Source organism: Equus caballus, chromosome 15 (genome assembly GCF_041296265.1).
Source record: "Equus caballus isolate H_3958 breed thoroughbred chromosome 15, TB-T2T, whole genome shotgun sequence".
Lineage (NCBI taxonomy): Eukaryota > Metazoa > Chordata > Mammalia > Perissodactyla > Equidae > Equus > Equus caballus.
This window is the reverse complement of record NC_091698.1, coordinates 49,041,278-49,061,104: the sequence shown is the minus strand read 5'-3', so window position 1 is coordinate 49,061,104 and position 19,827 is coordinate 49,041,278. Positions and strand designations below refer to the sequence as shown.

At 41.9% G+C, this 19,827-nt stretch overlaps 2 protein-coding genes across 7 annotated transcripts in view; one reads left to right on the top strand and one right to left on the bottom strand.

The window, feature by feature from the left end:
- GKN2 (gastrokine 2) overlaps positions 1-6,736 on the bottom strand; it is a 38,952-nt gene extending 32,216 nt beyond the window's left edge. For 2 of the 5 annotated variants that reach the window (XM_070236272.1, XM_070236273.1), the window contains exon 1: positions 6,470-6,736. The gene's annotated coding sequence lies outside the window, so the exon portion shown is untranslated. The remainder of the gene's footprint in view (positions 1-6,469) is intronic. The other 3 variants (XM_070236271.1, XM_070236275.1, XM_070236276.1) reach the window with 2 other exon arrangements.
- An 11,371-nt stretch (positions 6,737-18,107) lies between these two features.
- The window catches only part of ANTXR1 (ANTXR cell adhesion molecule 1), a 218,807-nt gene continuing 217,087 nt past the window's right edge, over positions 18,108-19,827 (top strand). Inside the window, exon 1 of one of the 2 annotated variants that reach the window (XM_005599916.4) lies at positions 18,108-18,707. In XM_005599916.4, coding sequence (XP_005599973.2) covers positions 18,556-18,707 — 152 coding nt within the window. In that variant the 5' untranslated portion in view covers positions 18,108-18,555. Of the gene's footprint in view, positions 19,067-19,827 lie in introns of both variants that reach the window. The other variant, XM_070236270.1, reaches the window with a different exon arrangement.

Sequence of the window (19,827 nt, the reverse complement as noted above, 5' to 3'; positions counted from 1 at the left end):
GTCATGAAAACAGATGCAGGGGCGGGCCCCATGGTCCAGTGGTTGGGTTCACACGCTCCGCTTCAGCGGCCCAGGGTTTCACCAGTTCAGATCCTGGGCGCGGACATGGCACCGCTGATCAAGCCATGCTGAGGCAGCGTCCCACATGCCACAACTAGAAGGAGCCACAACAAAAATGTACAACTATGTACCTGGGGGCTTTGGGGAGAAGAAGAAAAAAAAAGAAGAAGATTGGCAACAGACGTTAGGGCAGGTGTCAATCTTTAAAAAAAATAGATGCAAAATATCTTAACAAACTGATAGCCAATCAATTAAGGAAAGCATAGGAAAGATGATACAGCATGACTATATTGGATTTTTCCTAGTAATGCCAGTTGGTTTGATATTAGGAAATCACGACCATAATCTGACTTAGATGACTAAGATCATCTAAAAAAACCTACTATAAGCATCATGTAAAACAATGAAAACATTCCTGTTAAGACAAGAAACAAGACAAGATGCCAGCTGTCACAAATTCTAGAAACGCTGTACTGAAACTTAGTAAAACAAGAAAAAGAAATATTAAATATAGAGATAGGGAGAAAGAAAGAAAGAAAAAACTACCGTTATGCCCAGATGACGCGATTTTCTGTGTAAAAAACACACACATCTATAGATAAGTTATGGGAGTCAGAGCATTTAGAAAGATTCCTGCACATAAAATAACTATTAAACATGAGTTGCATTTCTATATATCAGCAGCAAACATATAAAAACTTTAATTTTATAAATAGCATTTATAATAGCAGCAATAGACATGACATACCTAGGAAAAATCACTTAATTTATTTAACAATATTTCTTAAGCACCTGCTACATGCATAGCACTACTGCACACATTTGAAATCCAACAGCAAATAAAAATGCAAAGATCCTTGCCTCACGTAGCTAACATTTTAGTTAGAGGAGGAGGAAATAAATAATAAATATAATTAACAAACAAACACATAAACAAATAGTAGAATATTTGGCAGGACAGCGTTGCATACTATTACATAGTACATTAGAAGTGATAAATACTAAGGAAAAAATGCAGAGCAGGGTAAGAAGAATCAAGAATGCCAGGAAGGAAGAGGCAGTTTGCAATTTTAATAGGTATTAGGATGGGCGTCATTGAGAAGGTGACACTTGAACGATGAAATAGAGTAGTTAGCCAGGCAGATATTTCTGGGAGAAAAGCATTACGGGCAAAGGAAATAGCCAGTGCTAAGGCCTAAGGCAGAAGCATGCCTGGCATATTAAAAGTACAGCAAGGAGGTCAGTGTGGCTGAAGCAGAATGAGCAAAATGGAGAGTAGGAGGAGATGAAGGCAGAGAGGTAATGGGGAACCAGATCATGAAAAGCCTGGTAGGCCATGGCTAGAACTTCGGGTATTATTCTGAGTAAAGTAGGGAGACATTGCAGGAATTTGAGCCAAGATAGGATATGATCTCACTAAGTAGTAAACTAAACAAAAGATGTGCTAGACTTCTTTGGAAACGTTCTTGAGAGACGTTAAGATAAACTAAATGAATGCAGATAAACCATGGTCATGAATTAGAAGATTTCAATATTATAAGAATGTCAACTTTCCCTCAATCTATAGACTGAATGCAATTCAAAACAAATTCCCAACAAGTCAGGTGTGTGCACGTGTGTGTGTGTGTACATGACAAGCTAAATTTGGAATATATGTAGAAGATCAAGGGACAAGTTGGGAGACAATTCTCCATGGGTCCTTGATGTTTCTAGACATCTTGTGAATAGAAACACTGACTACCTTTTGTTCTCAACTATTTTTACAGGATGTTTGTATAGCAAAGAAAGAAGATAGAGATAGTACAAAGGAAGATAGAGATAGTGCCTCTCTTTAGAGCTAAAAGCAGGCATGATCACTCTCTATTGTAAAAGATTCAAGTTCCCTAAGCTCAGGATCCTCTCTGTAATGCAACCTCCTGTGTGCGCAAGCATCCATCTGGATCCATATGAATCACCCCTATGAGATTTGTGGGCAAAGGGCATTGACACAAACATGCTCATGCTCATACTACTTGCTGTGCTGTGGCTAATAAAGTCCTTTGTCTCTTACTGAGGAGTCTCATGTCTTCTGTCATCATCCATGAAGCTTTGATGGGCTAACTTTGTAGATTTCAAGTAGGGTAAAATCTTAAATCCTTCTCGAAAGGGTCAAGAATAACAAAGTTAGTGATGAAGAACAGCAAAACAAGTGAACCTGGCCTATCAAATTATTATAAAGACATAGTAATTCAGACAATGTGATACAAGTACTAGGATGTACATCAATGGGAAAAACAGAAAGCCCACAGATAGATCCACACATCTAGAGATGACTGAAATAGGATGTAGGTTTCATCCCAGGTCTATGGGGAAGAGATGAGATTTTTAAATAAGTGGTCGTAAAGCAACTAGGTAGCCACATGGAATAAAAAGAAATGGAAAAATGAAACCAGACCCCTACTTCACATCATATCAAGAAAACAAATTCCAAGTATATTAAAAACCTAAATAGGAAAGGCAAAATAAAAAGCCCTGGAAGATAATATAAAACAATAACTTCATGACTACTGAAAGAGGAAAAGATTTGCTAAACTTTGCAGAAAATGCCCTAGCCATAAAGTAAAATATTGACAAGTTTCTCTACATTAAATATAAAAACGTCTGTTTACCCAAAGACACGAAAAATATAGTGAAAAGACAAGCCACAAATTAGTAGAGATCCATGCAACACATAAGCTGAATGAAGGATTAGCATAAAAATCATGTAAGAACTCCTACATATCAACAAGAAGACGATGAATAACTAACAGAAAAATGGACATGAATAGGTTTCAAGCAGAAGAGGAATCCTGAATCTAGATACGAAGAGATCTTAACTTCCTCCTTAGTAACATGGAAAATGCAAATTAAACCATAATTTGAGATCATTTCATACCCATCCGATTAGCAAATGCAAAAGTCTAACATCAGATGTTAGGGAGGATGTAGAGGAACAAGAATACGGCCAGGGCAAGCATGAATTGAAACAATCGCTTTAGAAAGCAATTCAATATTGTCTACTAAGCTGAAGACGTGAGGATCCTATGACCCAACAATTCCATTCTTAGGTATATATCCTAGAGAAATTCTCACACATGGGCATCCAGAAACATGTACAGGAATGTTCATAGCAGCAGTGTTTGGGACAGTAAAAAACTAGAAATCATCCAAATGTTTGCCAACAGTAGAACAGATAAACAAATCGTGATGTGTTTATTTACGAGAATACTAAACATCACAAAAAAAATCCCAAATAATTCACAGCCGCCCACAACAACATGAACGACTCTGAAAAATCATGTTGAGCCGCAAAGCAAATAGCAGAAGAAAATATATTGCATTTACATGAAGATCAAAACCAGGAGAAACTAAACATCACATATATTTTAGAAATGCATGCATATGTGGTAAAACTATGACTAAAAGCAGAGGAATTATAACATGAAATTCAGTATAATTGTGTACCCCTGAGAGGGAGAGAAGAGTTCAGGGAGGAGAAAGTGGAAGAGTTCCAACGTAGTGGTAATGCTCTCCGTCCATCTCAAACTATTTTGAGTCGTGTGGAGTTCATGGGTGTATGTTGTATCATTATTCTTTATACTTTACATATGTTTTTAAATAATCTTTTGCACTTACTCAGTGTTTAATTACAATTTTAAAAAGTTAAAAGCACAGTAAATAAGATCATGTTAGGAAGGCAATAAGAAGGTAGACCCATGTGGACGGAAAGAGACTGCTCTTTCATTCCAACATAAGGCAGAGAGGCCTCTCATCTCTGGCTCAACTCTGAGGCTGGTGGCTCCAAATATTCAGCCTTTGACTCCTGTCCCCAGAAGAGTGTCGTAAGTGAAAATGAGTTCATTCAGCACCAGGATGCTGAGAGGTCTGCTGAGAGAAGCCTCTGTTCCTGGGCTGCCAAGCCCAGCTCTCCGCAAGGCTCTAAATCACTGCCTGGAAGCCTGCTGTGCAGTTTTCCTTTTGCAGTTTTGTTTGGCCTTGTGGGTAACCGAGTAACTCACACCAAACCGTGGCTCGCCTTAGCGCCCCGGCCCATCGGGTGAGGAGGACATGCAGGGAGCTCACAGGGCTAGCTTGCGGGGTCATCAGAAGTTTTAGTGACTTCATAACCCCAAAAGGCACCAGAGAGGAGCAGATAATATAAGCCCTTGCCCATTATTAGAATATCTTTCTTGTCTCCTCCCAATTGCACTTCTGACATAACTACATAATTTAAACCAAATTTCTAGTAATTGGATCCTTCCAGAACATTCACTAATAAGCTTTAAGCTAAAGTCCATTTTTCCAAGGTACTTTCATATCGATAGATACACATACGTATTAACTGAGTTTTATGCTTCCTAAAATACTCAAAACGTGGAAATAACCAATTAAGAATATCAGGAAGTACAATTAAATTCAAGCATCAGGGGAAGTATGCAAAACCTTACATTTAAATCACTCCTACTCAGATATTCAAATTAGGCTGGATCTGTTTTAACCATCCTCTTTCCTAGTATTATCTTTTTTCTTCTTTTTTTAAAGATTGACACCTGAGCTAACATCTGTTGCCAATCTTTTTTTTTTCTTCTTCTTCTCCCCAAAGCCCGCAAGTACATAGTTGTACATTCTAATTGTAGGTCCTTCTAGTTGTGGCCTAGTATTATCTTGAGTCATAAGATTCAAATCAGACAGAAGTCACAGCTCGGTTCCCTTAACTAAGAGTATCATCAATAGCACATTCCATCTGCAACTCTATGCTTATGTTATTCATTCATTTATTTGACAAGTATTATTGAGCCCTCCTATGTGATAGTCTTTTCTAGGCACTGGAGATAAAGCAGGGGGAAAAAAAGCAATTAAAGTACCTGTCTTCATGAAGTTTACATTCCAGTGGTGGAGAAAATCAATCAATAAATAAATACACAATAAGAATGATAACTGTTAAGGAGGGAGCAGAATGACACAAGGAAAGAAGGCAGCCCATCAGGGAAGGTTGAGGTGGTGGAAGGGTTGCTATTTGATATTAGACAGGCTGGTATATAATAAAGAATATTGCTGGCCTCTGTCCCGGGTTCCTGGGAGGCAGTCTCTAAAGAATTGTAATTCCCCCAGTGATAGGAATGTCTTTGTTATCCATAGTGGTCCCCTCAGACCACACATGATAGTTCATGCTAATGAGATGACTCATGGTGGGCCCCTAGATAGTTTATGCAAAGGAGATGACTCAGGATGGGGGTTGGTCATGCCAGAAAGACCAACCATGTGATTAGAGGGTTGAGGCTTTGAGCCACATGGTATCAGCCTGACCTCAGGGGAGGTGAGGAGGCTGGAGATTGAGCCACATGACCAATGATTCAATCAATGATGCCTACATAATGAAGCCCCAATAAAAACTAGGAACACCAAAGCTCAGGTAAGCTTCCCTGGTTGGTGACATTCCACATCAATGTGTCAAAAGGGTGATGATCCTGACTCTGTGGAGAGAGAACAAAGGAAGTTCCAGTACTGGGACCCTCTCAGAGCTCACCCTATGCATCTCTCTTTGGTTGGTTCTGATTTGTATGCCATTGCTACAATAAATCCGTAAGTGTAAATATAGTGATTTCCTGAGCTCTGAGTCCTTTTAGCGAATTAGCAAACTTGAGATGGTAGTGAGAATCCCTGACTTTGCAGCCACTGGTCAGAAGTGAGGGAGGCCTGGAGACTTCCAAGCCTGCAGTGAGTATCTGAAGCGGAGGCAGTCTTGTAGAGATAATAACGCCTACAGATTTGATCATGTATCTCCTTTACTACAATTTCTCATTTTTTTTTCCTTTCTTCCTTCCTTCCTTCCTTCCTTTCTTTTTGCCTAATCGTAGTGGCTAGAACATCAAGAGTATTGCAAAATAAGAAGGTAACAGCAGATATACTCAATTTATACCTTCTATTTTTCATCATTAAACAGCATGCCAATAATCAGTTTGTCAAAGATATCTTGAAAATTTATTTTGTCTAATTTGTCTAACATTTATTAGATTGCCTTAAAAAAGAAAGAAATGAAGATAATCTTTAAAATATTTATATTTGGAATGAGCTATTTTAAATGAAGTAGGAGGTTAAAACCTTGGTCAGATAAGAAAATGCTTCTATGATTTTAGCATTATGACAAGGTCTGTTTCACAACGCAAGATAAAACATTTAACTTAATCAGAAATGGGCTACAGCTTGTAATGAATTGCTCTTACGTAACTGAAGTGCCCTGCTTTATAGTTCGGCAGCAAATAATGGCTCCCTAGTCATATCTCAAAGCACCACTCTCAAAATTCATCCGCTGAGATTAGCAAAGTTGCAATCTTCCTATCCCACTGGGCTTTTGGTCTGCCACCTCTCGACCACCCTGGGGTGTACTCACGTCTCAAGAAGCTTCCTGGTTGCTCTTGCTTCTGCATGGAACCGGAACCCAGACGTGTCTCACTGAGCCTGGAAGACTCCTCAATTGCTACCGGTACTGGCTGAGTTCCAGCTGTCCCTGTGCCCCACACAGGAGGTCTGGCTCTAACGCTAAAACATGGATATTTGAAAGAAGCGCCCCTCCTAAAACTTGTCAAACCTAAAGCTAAAGCCGAACCTCCTGTTTTGCCAGAGTTCGGCTCTTGGTGCAGATTCCGGTCCAAGTGGCAACAGTTCATCCAAGTGACCTTTGCAATCAAGTTTGTGTCATCTAAACATTGGTCTCTGCTCCAAACCAAAGAAGGAGCTCCAGAGTTTGCTGAGCAATTCTCCTGCTTTTCAGTTTTATAATTTCAATTTATATTTTCTATAATATTGTTTGTTCATTTGTACTCTCCTTAGTTTATTGCGTTATTTTCTTCTAGTTTATTGAGTCGATTACTTAATTTATTTTTATAATTCTTTTGTTTGTTAAATAATACATTTACCATCATTAATTTCTCCCTGTGTATATCTTTACTTCATTCCTTAATTTTTGACATATATTCTTGACACTATCATCATTTATTTAAATAGCCAATAATTACATTGTTTATGCCCTCATTTACAATGCCCCTCAATCTAGTCCTTTATCGCAGTACAGGTAAAAAAAGCTTCTCAGTTTCTGGTTTTCAATGGCATCTTTTCTATTGCTAAAATGCATTTTTACTCTATTTTTGTATTATTTATTCAGTTCATAGGGAATATGGAAAAGAGGAGAGTTAATATATAGGGTTTAAATGCCACTTTAGACCAGGCCCTGTAGAGGAAGCTGAGTCAATGTCAGACCCCACCAGGGCCTTGTCAAGGGGCCATGAGGATCTGGTAAGTGGCCAAAGGGACCAGCACCTGTGACAGGCTGCGGTGACTCTGGAGCTGAGGGAGGGGAGGGGTGCTTATAAACCTACTGATGTCTATAGACTTGCATGGCCTCACTGGATAGTGGCCAATATTAGCCTCGACCTGAACAGACTGCAGCCAGATAATGACAGAGGCAGACCTCATATGCATCTTTTTTTATTATTATTATTAATGCAAAAACAAGAAAATTAAAAATAATCTTTCTGGGTTCTTGATATGCATTAACAATTTTTAGTCCAGAAATATACAGATTTGCTCATCCACCAGCTATTTGATGAAGGTATGTGTTTCTCCATCCAGGCTCTCACTTTGCCCTTGTGGTGTGAGGGAGTTAGGACAGGCATCATGGTGCCCATGTGCAAACTGAGCCTTAGCGAGGTGAAGGGATTCACTCAGAACCACAGAGCTGGTGAATGCTGATGGACCAGGACTGGGCCTCAGGTTTTGCTCTGAGTCCAGTGCTTTTTCTCTCACCCATTTACTCATATAACATCATTCACTGAGAGAGCAAGCATGGGACATGAAAGAGAGAGCTTTAATTCGCATAAATATCAAAAGCTAAGTCTTAGATGAATGCCAAGTCCTCTGTTTGTTCTCATTCAGAAGAGTATCAAATGTTAGGGCTCTAGGGTACATAGTCCCAATCCTCCTCACACACACACCCCCACACGCATGCATGCATACACGCGGAGTTATTCTCTATGAGACCAACGCTCTCCCAGGGACTTTTGAGTCCTTTAGCTAACCACACAAGGCAGTCAAATCAACAATGCTGTCTTTCATGCTTGAGCTCTGTGGATGGGCCCTCCCTTCTCAGTTGTTCATCTCTTCAGTGGAAATTGCTCAGGAAACAGTGAAACTCAGCACAGCAACGCTCCTCCCCACCCCCACACACGCCAAGACCAAAATTCTCAGCAATCTCTAAGAACTTCCTAAGGAAGCAATAGAGGGAGGAGCCCTCCCACTTTGATCTCTAGAAATGGTCTCCTCCAACTCCCCACCCAGTGCCCACCAGGGCAGTGTAGGAGCTTGGTCACACACATCTTAACCCACCTCCTGTAGTACCAGTGTAGCAGACAGTGTGGGGTGCTGGATTAAGCAGAGCAGGATTCAAAAACTGTCCTTAGGTAAGCTAATTAACTTACCTCAGGAAAAAAATGGAGCTGATAATGCCTACTCTATTAGTCAACTATTACAAACAACCACAGAATCTCAGTAGCATTCAATGGTAAGCATTTATTTTTCACGCACCTGTGGTAGGTAGCTGGGAGTTGGCTGACCTAGCCTGGGCTCAGCTGAACGTCTCTGCTTCAAGTTATGAATTTACCTGGCTCTATTCTGTTGCATGTGTCCTATTCTGGGCTCCAGGTGGAAGAGGCAGCACATCCCTGGAGAAATTTATCTCATGACAAGAGCAAAAGTGCTAGAGAGTGTGGCCAACCATACAAATACATTGCAAGATCCTGTTTGCACCACAACTACTATCATGGACCAAAGCAAGTCTTAAGCAAGTCCAAAGTCGAGGTACAGGGAAGTAATCCCCTTGTGTACTTCTCATGGGAAAGGCACTGAAAAGTTATATGGCAAAGAGCATGGACGCAGGGAACGGTGAAGAATTGGCCCTGAAAACTCAATCTGCCACACTACTTTACAGGGTTGTTGAAAAGATTAAATACAACAATGTATGCAAAGGTGTTGGTGCATAGTAGGCATTTAATAACCACCTATCTTATTCCATTACATACATTCCAGGCCCACCCCACCACTGTCATGCTTTGGCTGGAGTCTATTCAGGCTGTGGCAGACTCCTGAAATATGGCCTCCATCAATTCCTTACCTCACTATACGGGCATGCTTTTCCTGGCATCAAAAATTAGTCTAATTCTCTCCTCTCAGAACTGAGCTGGCCTTAGTGATTTCCCTTGGCCAAGAGAGACGAAAAATGATGTTCTGAGACTTTCAAGAGTCAGATATAAAAGACTTGTCACTCTTCCTGAGTTGCTTGGACTGCTCACTTTTGGACCACTGCTTTTGGGAACTGAGTCACCAAGCCATAGGAAGCCTAAGCCACATGGGAGGCCACGCATACATGTTATAATTAAAAACTCCACCTGAGCTCCCAGTCAACAGCCAGCATCAACTGCCAGCCAAGTGAGGGGGTCATCTTGGACATCCAGCTCAACTGATCCTTTAGATGACTGCAGCCAGCTGATATCTTGCTGTAATCACACGTGAGACCCCAAATGACAGGTGCCAGCTGAGCTCCCAGTCAACCCATGGAACCATGAGTGACAATAATAAATTATTGTTTTAAGTCATTCCATTGTGGGGTGATTTTTTTTGTAGTAGTAAATGACCAGAAGGCTAAGCAATGCTAATATCTCCACTGGCCACTGAAGCCACACAGGACCCTGGTGAACAGAGAATCTGTCATGCTGCAATCTTCCCTCTCATCCCCAAACTTATCACCACTCAGTCTTGGTGCTGGTCCTGCCTCCCCTTTCCAGCACATGTCCTTCATTCTAGGAAATTTTCTTTGTGATGATTCCTTCCCTTTATTTTCTCTGCTCTCACATTCTGTGACTCCGTTATTCAGATGTCAGACCTCCTGCACTTGGCCATTATCTAGTGTATGTTTTCAACTTATCTTTTTCATCTCCTTATTTTTTTTACCCTACTCCCTGGAAAAAATGTCTTCGAGCTTATTTTCCATTTATTCTGTTGAGGTTTTACCGTTTTACCATTGTGCTTTAATTTCTGGGTTCTTTTTTTTCTTTGAATTTTCCTTTTTTCCTAGCGTTATTTCCATTAAGTTCCTTTCATGAAGGTCATCAAAGAACTCCCAGTTGCTAAATCTAATGAAGAGTTTCCAGTTCTTATCTTCTCACCCTCTCTACCCCAATTGGTACTCATGACTATTCCCTCCTAGAAATGTCTTATTTCTCTTCTTGGTTCCTCCTTCTCTGCCAAGCTCTGTAAAAATGCTGGTGTTCCCCTGGGCTCCATCCTTCACCCTCATTTCTTATCACTCTCTTCACTTAGCCCAGGGTGATATACAAGCACACTCACAGCTTCAACTTACATACTAGTGACTTCCAAAGTTCTTCATCCCAGTCATCTTTCCTGAGTGCAAGACTCACATAGATAAAGGTCTTCTGGACTCTAATTTCCAACTAAACATGAAGCAGCCATATCAATTAAGAGTGAGGGGGGTACATGGGAAATTTTGAAGAAAAGATATAAAGAGATCTTAGAGAGGGAGAAAATAATCCAACTAAAAATACATAGGACCACTGGCATATATCTGAACTGCAGCAGCAATGAAGAGTAGAAAATGTACTTCTTGTTGTTTTAATTTTATGCTGTTAGGAGAATGTGATTAATGGGGAACTATCCACATATGGAAAAAAAATTCCAAAAATGCTATTACATAGGCTGTAGAGTTTGCTGGATTTGGATGTTTTTCTTCCTTTTTCTCTTCTCTTTCCCACAGTTCCTGAATTGACTGCATGAGTAAGAACTATATTTTAAGCTGATCCCATTACTTACTAAGTTTGTGATGAACTCCCTCCATAGTTCAGTTTTAAAGTTTCTGTTTTCAGACACCAAATTCTAAAGCCTTCTTCTCTATCACCTGAAGTTTTCCCTCTGCCTCTGAGCAAACCTGATTTCTAGAGAGTGTTCTAGGCGTGACTCTTTATTTCTTATTTGTTGGCTCTTAGATTTGTACCAATTCCACTGTGTTTTCTCTCCATTTCAACCCAAGATGAAAATTTCCCTATGCTGTAGGCGTCCCTAGTCTTCTTTATGTATTGATTGACTTCACTAGTTTCTTTGAATTAAACTCACACTTTAAGTGTGTAAATTTACGACTATGATTAAGATTTCATAGTACATTAGTCCTCAACCCATGATAAGAAATATGATGGAGAGTAAAGCAAAACCTGGGTAGTAATAACCATTCATGCCTTGAACTCTACCTATTTTGAGAGGAGTCTGCTCTAGCTTCAGAAATCAATCCCCATCCCAAGGGACATATAGGCCCTCTCACAATGAATGACACAGGACTTCCCCACCATTACTTTGGCCACAGTAAGGGCAAATGCTTTCATATTTGATGCTCAGGATGAGCCTTCTTAGACATCATCCATCTTATACACATGCTCACTTCAGCCTGAAAATCTACACCAGAAAGCTAACCCAGCTCTGACTGCTGCCCAAGCAGCTCCCTAAGGAGTCGATGCTCAGAGGCAAGCTCATCAGGTAAATGCATACTTCGTTATCAGCTACAGCTCTGCCTCCAAGCCCTTCTGTGTTCTGGTGATCCATGACAAGGATCCTGGGGATTCCTTTCACTGAGACTGGAGGCAGTTTAAGTAGCCCAGCTCTTAGTCTCTTTCCATGGGCTCCTTCCTGATCACTTTTGGATCTTCTTAGGGAAGGGTATTCTCATTACTAGTAGGAAGAGACATTTGTCTTGTCTTAAGTCATTCACATCCTGGGACAAGCCATCCCAAAGAGTTGTGGTCCAACAGTGTATCACTGAGGATTCCCTTATGTCAGACCTGCTTCTCCTTGGAATTAGCATGGTGGGGTGGAGGAGACTTGCTGAGCTTCCTCTAGAAGACAGGTTAACCACACTGTTGTACCAACACCTCTTTATGTATTTGTGTCTCCCAACTAAACTCTGCAAGGTCTGTATTGTATTCATCTTTGTATCTTCAGTGTAAGCATAGGGTCTGCCCTATAGTAGATATCCAAAAACTATTTTCTAATGAATAAATGAGTTCATAAAGAGAAATAATAAAGTTTCTTTCCTACGGATCATTAGATCTCAAAAAAACAGTATCAGAAGGAAGCATCACTGTTTATAACAATTTACTCAGACATTTCTTTAGAGTTTAGCTCTCTGGCATTCTTGGCTAGCAGAAACAGCATTGCTGCCAATAGATTATTGATAGCCCCAAAGCATTTTTTCTATTTGTTTCCTGCATGCATCCTAGGAAACCATAAATTCACAGTAGATCCTGCATGAGCTATGGTCTTCATTTTTGCATTTTTCAAAATTGAAAATGTAAATGACCATGGTACAGAAACAGCTTTGCCTCACTGGCGGTAGAAAAATCAAACACTCTGAAAATGATTCTTCTAAATTTACTCTTCTCATTTCTAGAAGAAATTCACATGCAATTTCCCAGAATCCCCCAAGAAAAATAAAAGCTGACATCTACTGTGTGCTTCCTGAGGGCAATATGGCATACATAATCTCATTGAAACCACACAACAACCCAATGAGGTAGGTAGTATTATTATCTCCATTTTGCAGATGAGAAGCTGTGTTATGGATAGGTCATGTAAATTTCACAGTCACCAGTGAATAATGGCAGAGCTGTGCTTGGCCCCAAACAGCCTGATGTGCGATTATACTACTAATTAGTGTGTTGTCCTGCCTAATGCTCAAATAGTTTATGGGAATTACTATTAATTCTTTGTCAATAGATCTCATCAGAGAAGAAAAGTGTATGAGGCATGGAGGGAAAAGAAATTGGCCACTGTAAGGCCACTGTATCAAACTATCTGTGCCCCTGAAACCCCCACATCCATTTTTGATATTCTACAGATATACGTACCTTGAAAAAACCCCATAGGTTATTTCAGAGTGAATAAACCTCTTTGCCCCTACCTTCAAACTACCCCTGCCACATATCCCCATCCACACATGTGTTCACATCCTTTGAGAACCACTAGTCTTCCCGGCTTGGGACTTGTGTAATGAACATTAGCAAAAATGTTGAAGGAGTTATGGATTTGACAGGTCTAGGTAGATTTCTTCTGGTATCTTCAATTGTAAACAGGTCTGGGGGCTTTGAGTAAGACCTTGGTCTTGAATATACTTAAATAAACCAGGGTTGAGCAGAACTGGGCAGAAAATGGCTAAATTGATATTTTATTTAGCTTTGTGCTGGCCTTGAGTTATCTGATACATAGTCTTCCACTGGGCATTTGTAAACTCTGAGCTTGTCAGTATCCTGGAATGTACTGGTCCATTTCATCCCTCCTTTGGGTTCTGGGTTGGATTGGTGTGGTCTCTGCTCTGAAAACGAACATTTTTTTCACGAGGCTTTGAGTCTTGTGAGGATCTAGGATGGATTTTTTAGGATATGTTGGTATGAATTATGGATTATCCTCTTGGCTGAGTCCCTGTAGGAATGCACCTTCATAAAGCTTGATGTGCTAGGCCTTGAGCTCTGGCTCGACTCTACCTGGATTGGGCTAAAGGAGCTTGGTGACTGAACTTCATGCTGGGCTTGGTGCGGCCTAGGATGCACTGGGGTGATCTGTGGGTTTAGCTGAGCTGGGTTGCAAAACAGATTAAACAAAATTTATCTCTGGGTATGAATATATATGATATATGAAATTAGTTCACTTTTCTTAGGGCTCCAGATTGATCAGAGTTGAGTTGGGGCTGTGTTGAATGAGTTCTATCTCTGCATTTGGGTGGCTGTAAACAGGGCTTTGGGATGGGTTTTGGATTGCCCCAAAACGAATCAAGAGATGTATTGGACTGAATTGATTTTCAAGCTAGACTAGGCTGGGTAGGGTTATTAATGGGATGCTGGGCTCAACAAGGTTTTGATTCTTTCTGAGCTGAGGTTGTGAATGGCCTGTCACATGGAATGCCATCAAAGGTATTTTGCTCTAGACTATAGTTCTGCCTCTGGGCTTAAAGTTATTATTGGTACCTTTGCTTTTCCTATGCCCAAAAGCCATCATTCAGCTGATTTATATTCTTTAGAAACTTTGTTGTTCTGAATGATAAATTGCTTCTGGGAATGCTTTCGTGGTTTTTTTGCACATGGTAGTTCTATGGAGGACAAGCATGAAGGAAATATCATAGCAATGAAAAGAGATAATTTTTACTAAATGATGTTTCCCCTTAGGAGGTTATGGGGTGCCACCAAAGCCCAAGGACCAGTGGGACCTCCAAAAACTTGGCAAACATAGGGCCCATTTGATTAACACAAAATTTGGCAGAGAGTGTCAGATCTGTCCACATTTGTAGACAAATATTTCTAAGGAAAATATTCCCAAGTTTCTTTTGGGTAGTCTGTGTTATCTGGAGCATTTTCCAGAACTTTTGCCAAAAAACCAGAAAAATGATGCTTTAGTGCCCAATGAGATTCTTGGAAGATTAGATGGCAATGTTATCAGGACAACAAACTTTGTTTTTGACAGTTTGACAAAAGGGGCTCAGTCACATATGTTGGAAAGTGGGGGATAAGCCAGGGGGAGTAAGTCACTGGAGGCTGGTAGACAACCCAGGCCGCATTTAACAATTTCAGTCTCAAAGAAGGAAGCCTGACAAATTCAGGTAGAACAGTAATTAGAGTGCAGGGCTAAAGCCTTAAGATGATCAGTCTAGTAAGATAAACTTTCCAATCTTTCGGAAGTTCCCGGTATCCTAAAATATCTTAGGGTCCTTCCTTGTGGCATATAAAACATTCAAACATTTGCAAGTTACCCCCTTATTCCTCTCTCTTCTTGACAGTGAAGTTTCCTCTTCCTAGAAACCCAGTACAGGCCAACGTCCCCCTGCACTACTCCACCAGAATGCTCCTTGCTGACACAATGACACTTGTGTCAAATCAATGGGGTTTTCTCAGGGCTTATCCTCTTGACTTCCACAACATGTGGCATTGACTGCTTCTTCCTCCAAGAAGCTCCTCTCTGCCTTGACTTCCAGGTTTCCACTCAAACACTTCCAAGTGCATGGTTAATAGGTCCTGTGTTTCTCCAACCCCAGAAATAACTATCTGTAGCCCCAACATCATCACTTATATTGTTCTTCCACTGACTTGAGCTTGAGAGGTGGAGGAGTTCCTTCCAAACCTCATATTTCTATCTCTATGGACCTTGAGAAAGCCAACTGGTCTCCTCCAGAACACCAGGGTCCTTGGAAGGGATTAGGAGCCCCAACACCCTCAGTCCAATCAGAGCATTGAGAGTTCCCTCAAGAAATTGGTAACATTTGCATACGGGGATCTTGTTACTTGACTATCTCTGAACTGTGAAATTAATCTGGGAAATACTAGCAGGAGCCCATCAGAGACTCTTTGCAAGTTCTCCTCCAACCTCAAGCGACTGATCCATCTCTCCCATTTCTCTACATGCACTAATTTTAAGGCTGCTACATCCTAACAACTAAAGGAAAATGTTGCCAATTCAAAGAACCTGAAAATGTCTCCTCTTGCAGACCTGCTGAGTCATCAAGGTGTGATCACACCAGGGGCTTCATATACCCCTGTTGTAGACTGGATATCTTTGTTTTACTTCAACATTCCCTGAGGATAACCATATCCTCCATAGCTCAATGTCAAGTTCACTTCATGGGCATATTTGGAGAACACCTCCTCATAGTGAATGAGGCTGGCACAAAACACTCTAATTGGAAGAGCCGCCTGAAATGGATTTCTCTGGGCTAGAGGGAGAGAAGGGTAGAGCGATTTTAAGACCTAGAGATGGTCACCAAGTATTAATAAAACTCTTCCTAGAATATTGGAAGAAAATCAGAGGAAGCTGAGACATTCAAGCGTCTGAATCCCTTTAATCACTTCTCTGTCCTCTAAAGCATCATCTTTGTCCCAGAAGACCCTCTACCTCTTTCTCCCCTGCCCCATAACTTTGTTTCATACTGAATTTCCTTCCCGCTCTGGGAGCTGTGCTCTCATCTCTCTTTAAGAATGGTGTTTCTAACTCTGAAGAGCTCTGTCAGGGCACTTCTGATTCCTTCCCACACTAAATTCCTAAACTGTAAAGCTCTCAAGACATTCCTCTGTTACCCAAACTCTAAAGGACCTAAGAGGTCCCTAGGGCATGAGGATGAGAGAAGACATTCTTGATGCCTCTCTGACTTCTCCTGTCCCCTAAATTCCTTTCCAGATTCAAGCTCTTTCCTATTTGCCTATCCTGGCACCCACAAATGTTCTCTCCACTACGTTTTCTTATCTCATATTCCTTTTCTTTCCTAACCAATTTCTCCTGGTTTCTTGCTTTCATTTACCTGCTTAATTTCTATAGATTTTCCCACCTTCTTTCTCAACACAGAGCTGCAACGAGGCCAGGATGGGTTTTCAATCCTTTGGTGAAGGAGAAGGTATGGAAAAGGAAGATATGGACAAGCTAGAGTATTTTGACCTCCTCCCAATTATTTTTAAAATTATTTATTTTACTATTCCTGAGCATAGTAATTCCCAAAGAATGGGTGTCAATAGGTGTTATTTGAAAAGAATGGTTTCATAGTCAAGTATACCTGGGAAATACAGTTAGGTAATTTTTTTTCTTAAAGAAATTATCAAAGCTTTAACATGATCATAGGCATTTACTAGATGTCTATTATTGCGTGACAAATTGCCCTCAAAATTAGAGGCTTAAAACATAAATACACATTCATTATCTCATAATTTCTGTGGATCAAGAATCTGGATTTGGCTTAGTTGAGTGGTTCTGTCTTGGGATCTCTCGTGAGGCTGCAGTCAAGACGTCGCCCAGGGCTGCTGTCATCTGAAGGCTTGACTGGGGCTAGAGGATCCACTGCCAAGACGGGTCACTCACATGCCTGCCAAACTGACACTGGTTGTCTGCAGAGGATCTCAGTTTCTTACCACATGGACTCTTCCATAGGGCTGTTTGAGCGACCTCAAGACATGGCACTGGGCTCCCAGAGCAAGTGATGCAAGAGAGCAAGGAAAAAGCCACAATATTTTTGATGACCTAGCCTCAGAAGTCACACACCATCATTTCTGCAACATCATATTAATTACACACAGGTCAGTCTTATCCGTGTGGGAGAGGGAGTGTATACCAGGAGATGAGGGACATTGGGGATCATTTTGGAGGCAGGCTAGTTCAATGCATTATGAATTTCTCAAATTTAGAGGCTCACAAGTGGAGGGGAAGATGTGTGTCTGGAGGAATAATCTTGGAAATTGGAGCAAGAATGATATTGAGGACTCCCAGAGTGGAACTCATATGAAACTAAAACTGAGCTTCTGTCTGGAACTGGGGCTCGGAGCCCACTGTAGAGGATCCCTCACTTCAGAAAGGCTAACACAGGACGTCACTGCCAGTCCCAAACTGTTTACTTCCTCTGCCCTAAATCAAAGATAGGGTGAGAAAAGTCAAAGTTCACAGGCTGAAAAGAACTTATTACAGGCTTTCTGAAATCTGGAGAAAGAGACAATCTAGAATGCTCAGCTGTTCCATGCCAGGAGTAGCCTTCTCTGTGGGACTCTTTATGCTGTTTTCAACCACATGACTGGACCCCAACAGTCTCTTTTATGATCTGCGCTAAGACTACTATAAGGTCATTTGGATGATTCAGATCACAAAGGCCCCGTTCTTCTCTACTTCATTGCACAATGGCTTGTCTGCAAAGGTCCCAGCGTGGGGTCCGAGGCACGGTGCTTAGAGAAAGTCCGTTCTCATCAAATGTTTACAGTGACCTTAGCAGCACACGTAGGATAGAAAAGGAAAGGACAGGGATAAAAGAGGCTAGAGAGTGAGAACTAGGAATGGGGAAGAGGTAATGGAGAAAGGAAAGGTGCCTGAGAAAAGGGAAGAATATGGCACAGGGGACAGCCACGCTCCCGCGAACGCCGAAGAGTGCTTTCTCCATCTCCGGCCACAAGGTGGCACCCTTTGAACTTTCTTCCTCCATCAAAATGAGAAAGGGGTGGAGAGGAGGGAGAAAAGGCTAAGCACTCCCCCAACCAAGAACAATTTGAAAACCCACCCCATAATATTTAAAATCTGGGACAAAGAACCGTCAGGACGGAACTGCTTCAATTGCAAAACCTCAGCGCAGCCTCCGGAGCGGCCGGCCGGCCCGAGTCAGGAGCAGCCCCTTTAAAAAAACGGAGTACAGTATTGGGATTCTTGAAACTTGAAACCTAGAAACAGAATCGAAGCGGAAACCAGAAAGAAAACCTTGAACTCCTCCAGACAATTGCTTCCGGGGAGTTTTAGGAGAGCGAGGGGGAATAAAGGGCCCGAGAGGAGGGCCCCTCGGATGGCGCGCCCCTGAGGGTCCTGGCGAGTTCGAGGAGCGTGGGAAGGAGAGGACCCTACCCTCTCCCTGGGCTGCAGGTCATGGCCACCGTGGAGCAGAAAGCCCTTGGCATTGGCTTCAAGTGTCTCTCTTTGGCCACTTTTGTGCTCATCTGCGCCGGACAAGGGGGACGCAGGGAGGAAGGGGGTCCAGCCTGCTACGGGGGATTTGACCTGTACTTCATTTTGGACAAGTAAGTGCCGTGAGTTTGCACCCTAGACTAAGCTGATGATGCTTTCTTCCCGGGCTGGGCTTGTTGGCAGGGTCGCTTTGGGTCAGGCACGCATCTCCAGGGAGCAAGAGCGCTGCGCCTTTGTCGGGGGAGCGAGCCTCCCCATCCTTCTTCGCTGCCCGAGCCCCCGCAGGGGAGCCGTCGCCGTTTGTTTGGGGACAAACTTCTTTTCTGCCTTGCTTTCTGTGACCGAGGAGCGTGAGTTTGAGGATGCTGATGCCCTACTACGTTTCTGTGAATCTTTTCCGTTTGCTTTAGAAACGTTGATGAGAAAAGCTTGCTTACGAGAGGCAGAACTTTCGGGCACGTCTAAAGTTAAGGTGTGTGGGCTTTTAAAAGCCAATCATCTCTTTTTAAAAAAAAAAAAATCGCTGTTTTACATAATGCATTGTCTTTGTTCCTAATAATATAATGCATGCTGCCTGGGCAGTTAGTGAAAATAGGCGAATTTCTCAACCTCGTCATCACTGAGCTTTAGGCTGGGAAATTCTTTGTTGTGAGACCGTCTTGTGCATTGTAGGGTGTTTAGCAGCATCCCCGACCTTATTCGCTAGATGCCAGTACCACCTTCCTCCATTCTCTCTCTCCCAATCCCCCTTCCCACCGAGGCCACAGTGGTGACAACCAAAACTGTCTAGACGTTTCCAAAATTCCCCTACGGGTAAGTTCCCCCTTCCGCTAGTCTTGAGAACCCCTGATGTAGGCGAATTCAAGTTCTTGACTGGTGGGCTACCAGGGAGGTGCAGGAGCCCTGGTTTCCTTCTGAAAACAGATAGTGGTTAGGCTTTAGGGCTGTGCTCAAGGGAGAGCTGAACTCTGACCAATTAAACACTTCCCAAATCCCCCTTCGATGTGCCAAGCCGCAGTCATTCCAGGAAGCTTCATTGCTATCTACTAAAAACCGACTTCAACAATAAAAAGCCCCTCCGAGAAGATCCACGCTGGTTAAAACTGTGTGAGCTCCCCACTGCCAGGGAGCCTCTTGCAGTTACAGTGGTGGGGAGATGAATTTCACAGACTGGAAAGTATTTGGGAGTTGGAAAAAGAGTCCTGCAAAATAAGCTGGCCAGCTAGACACCAA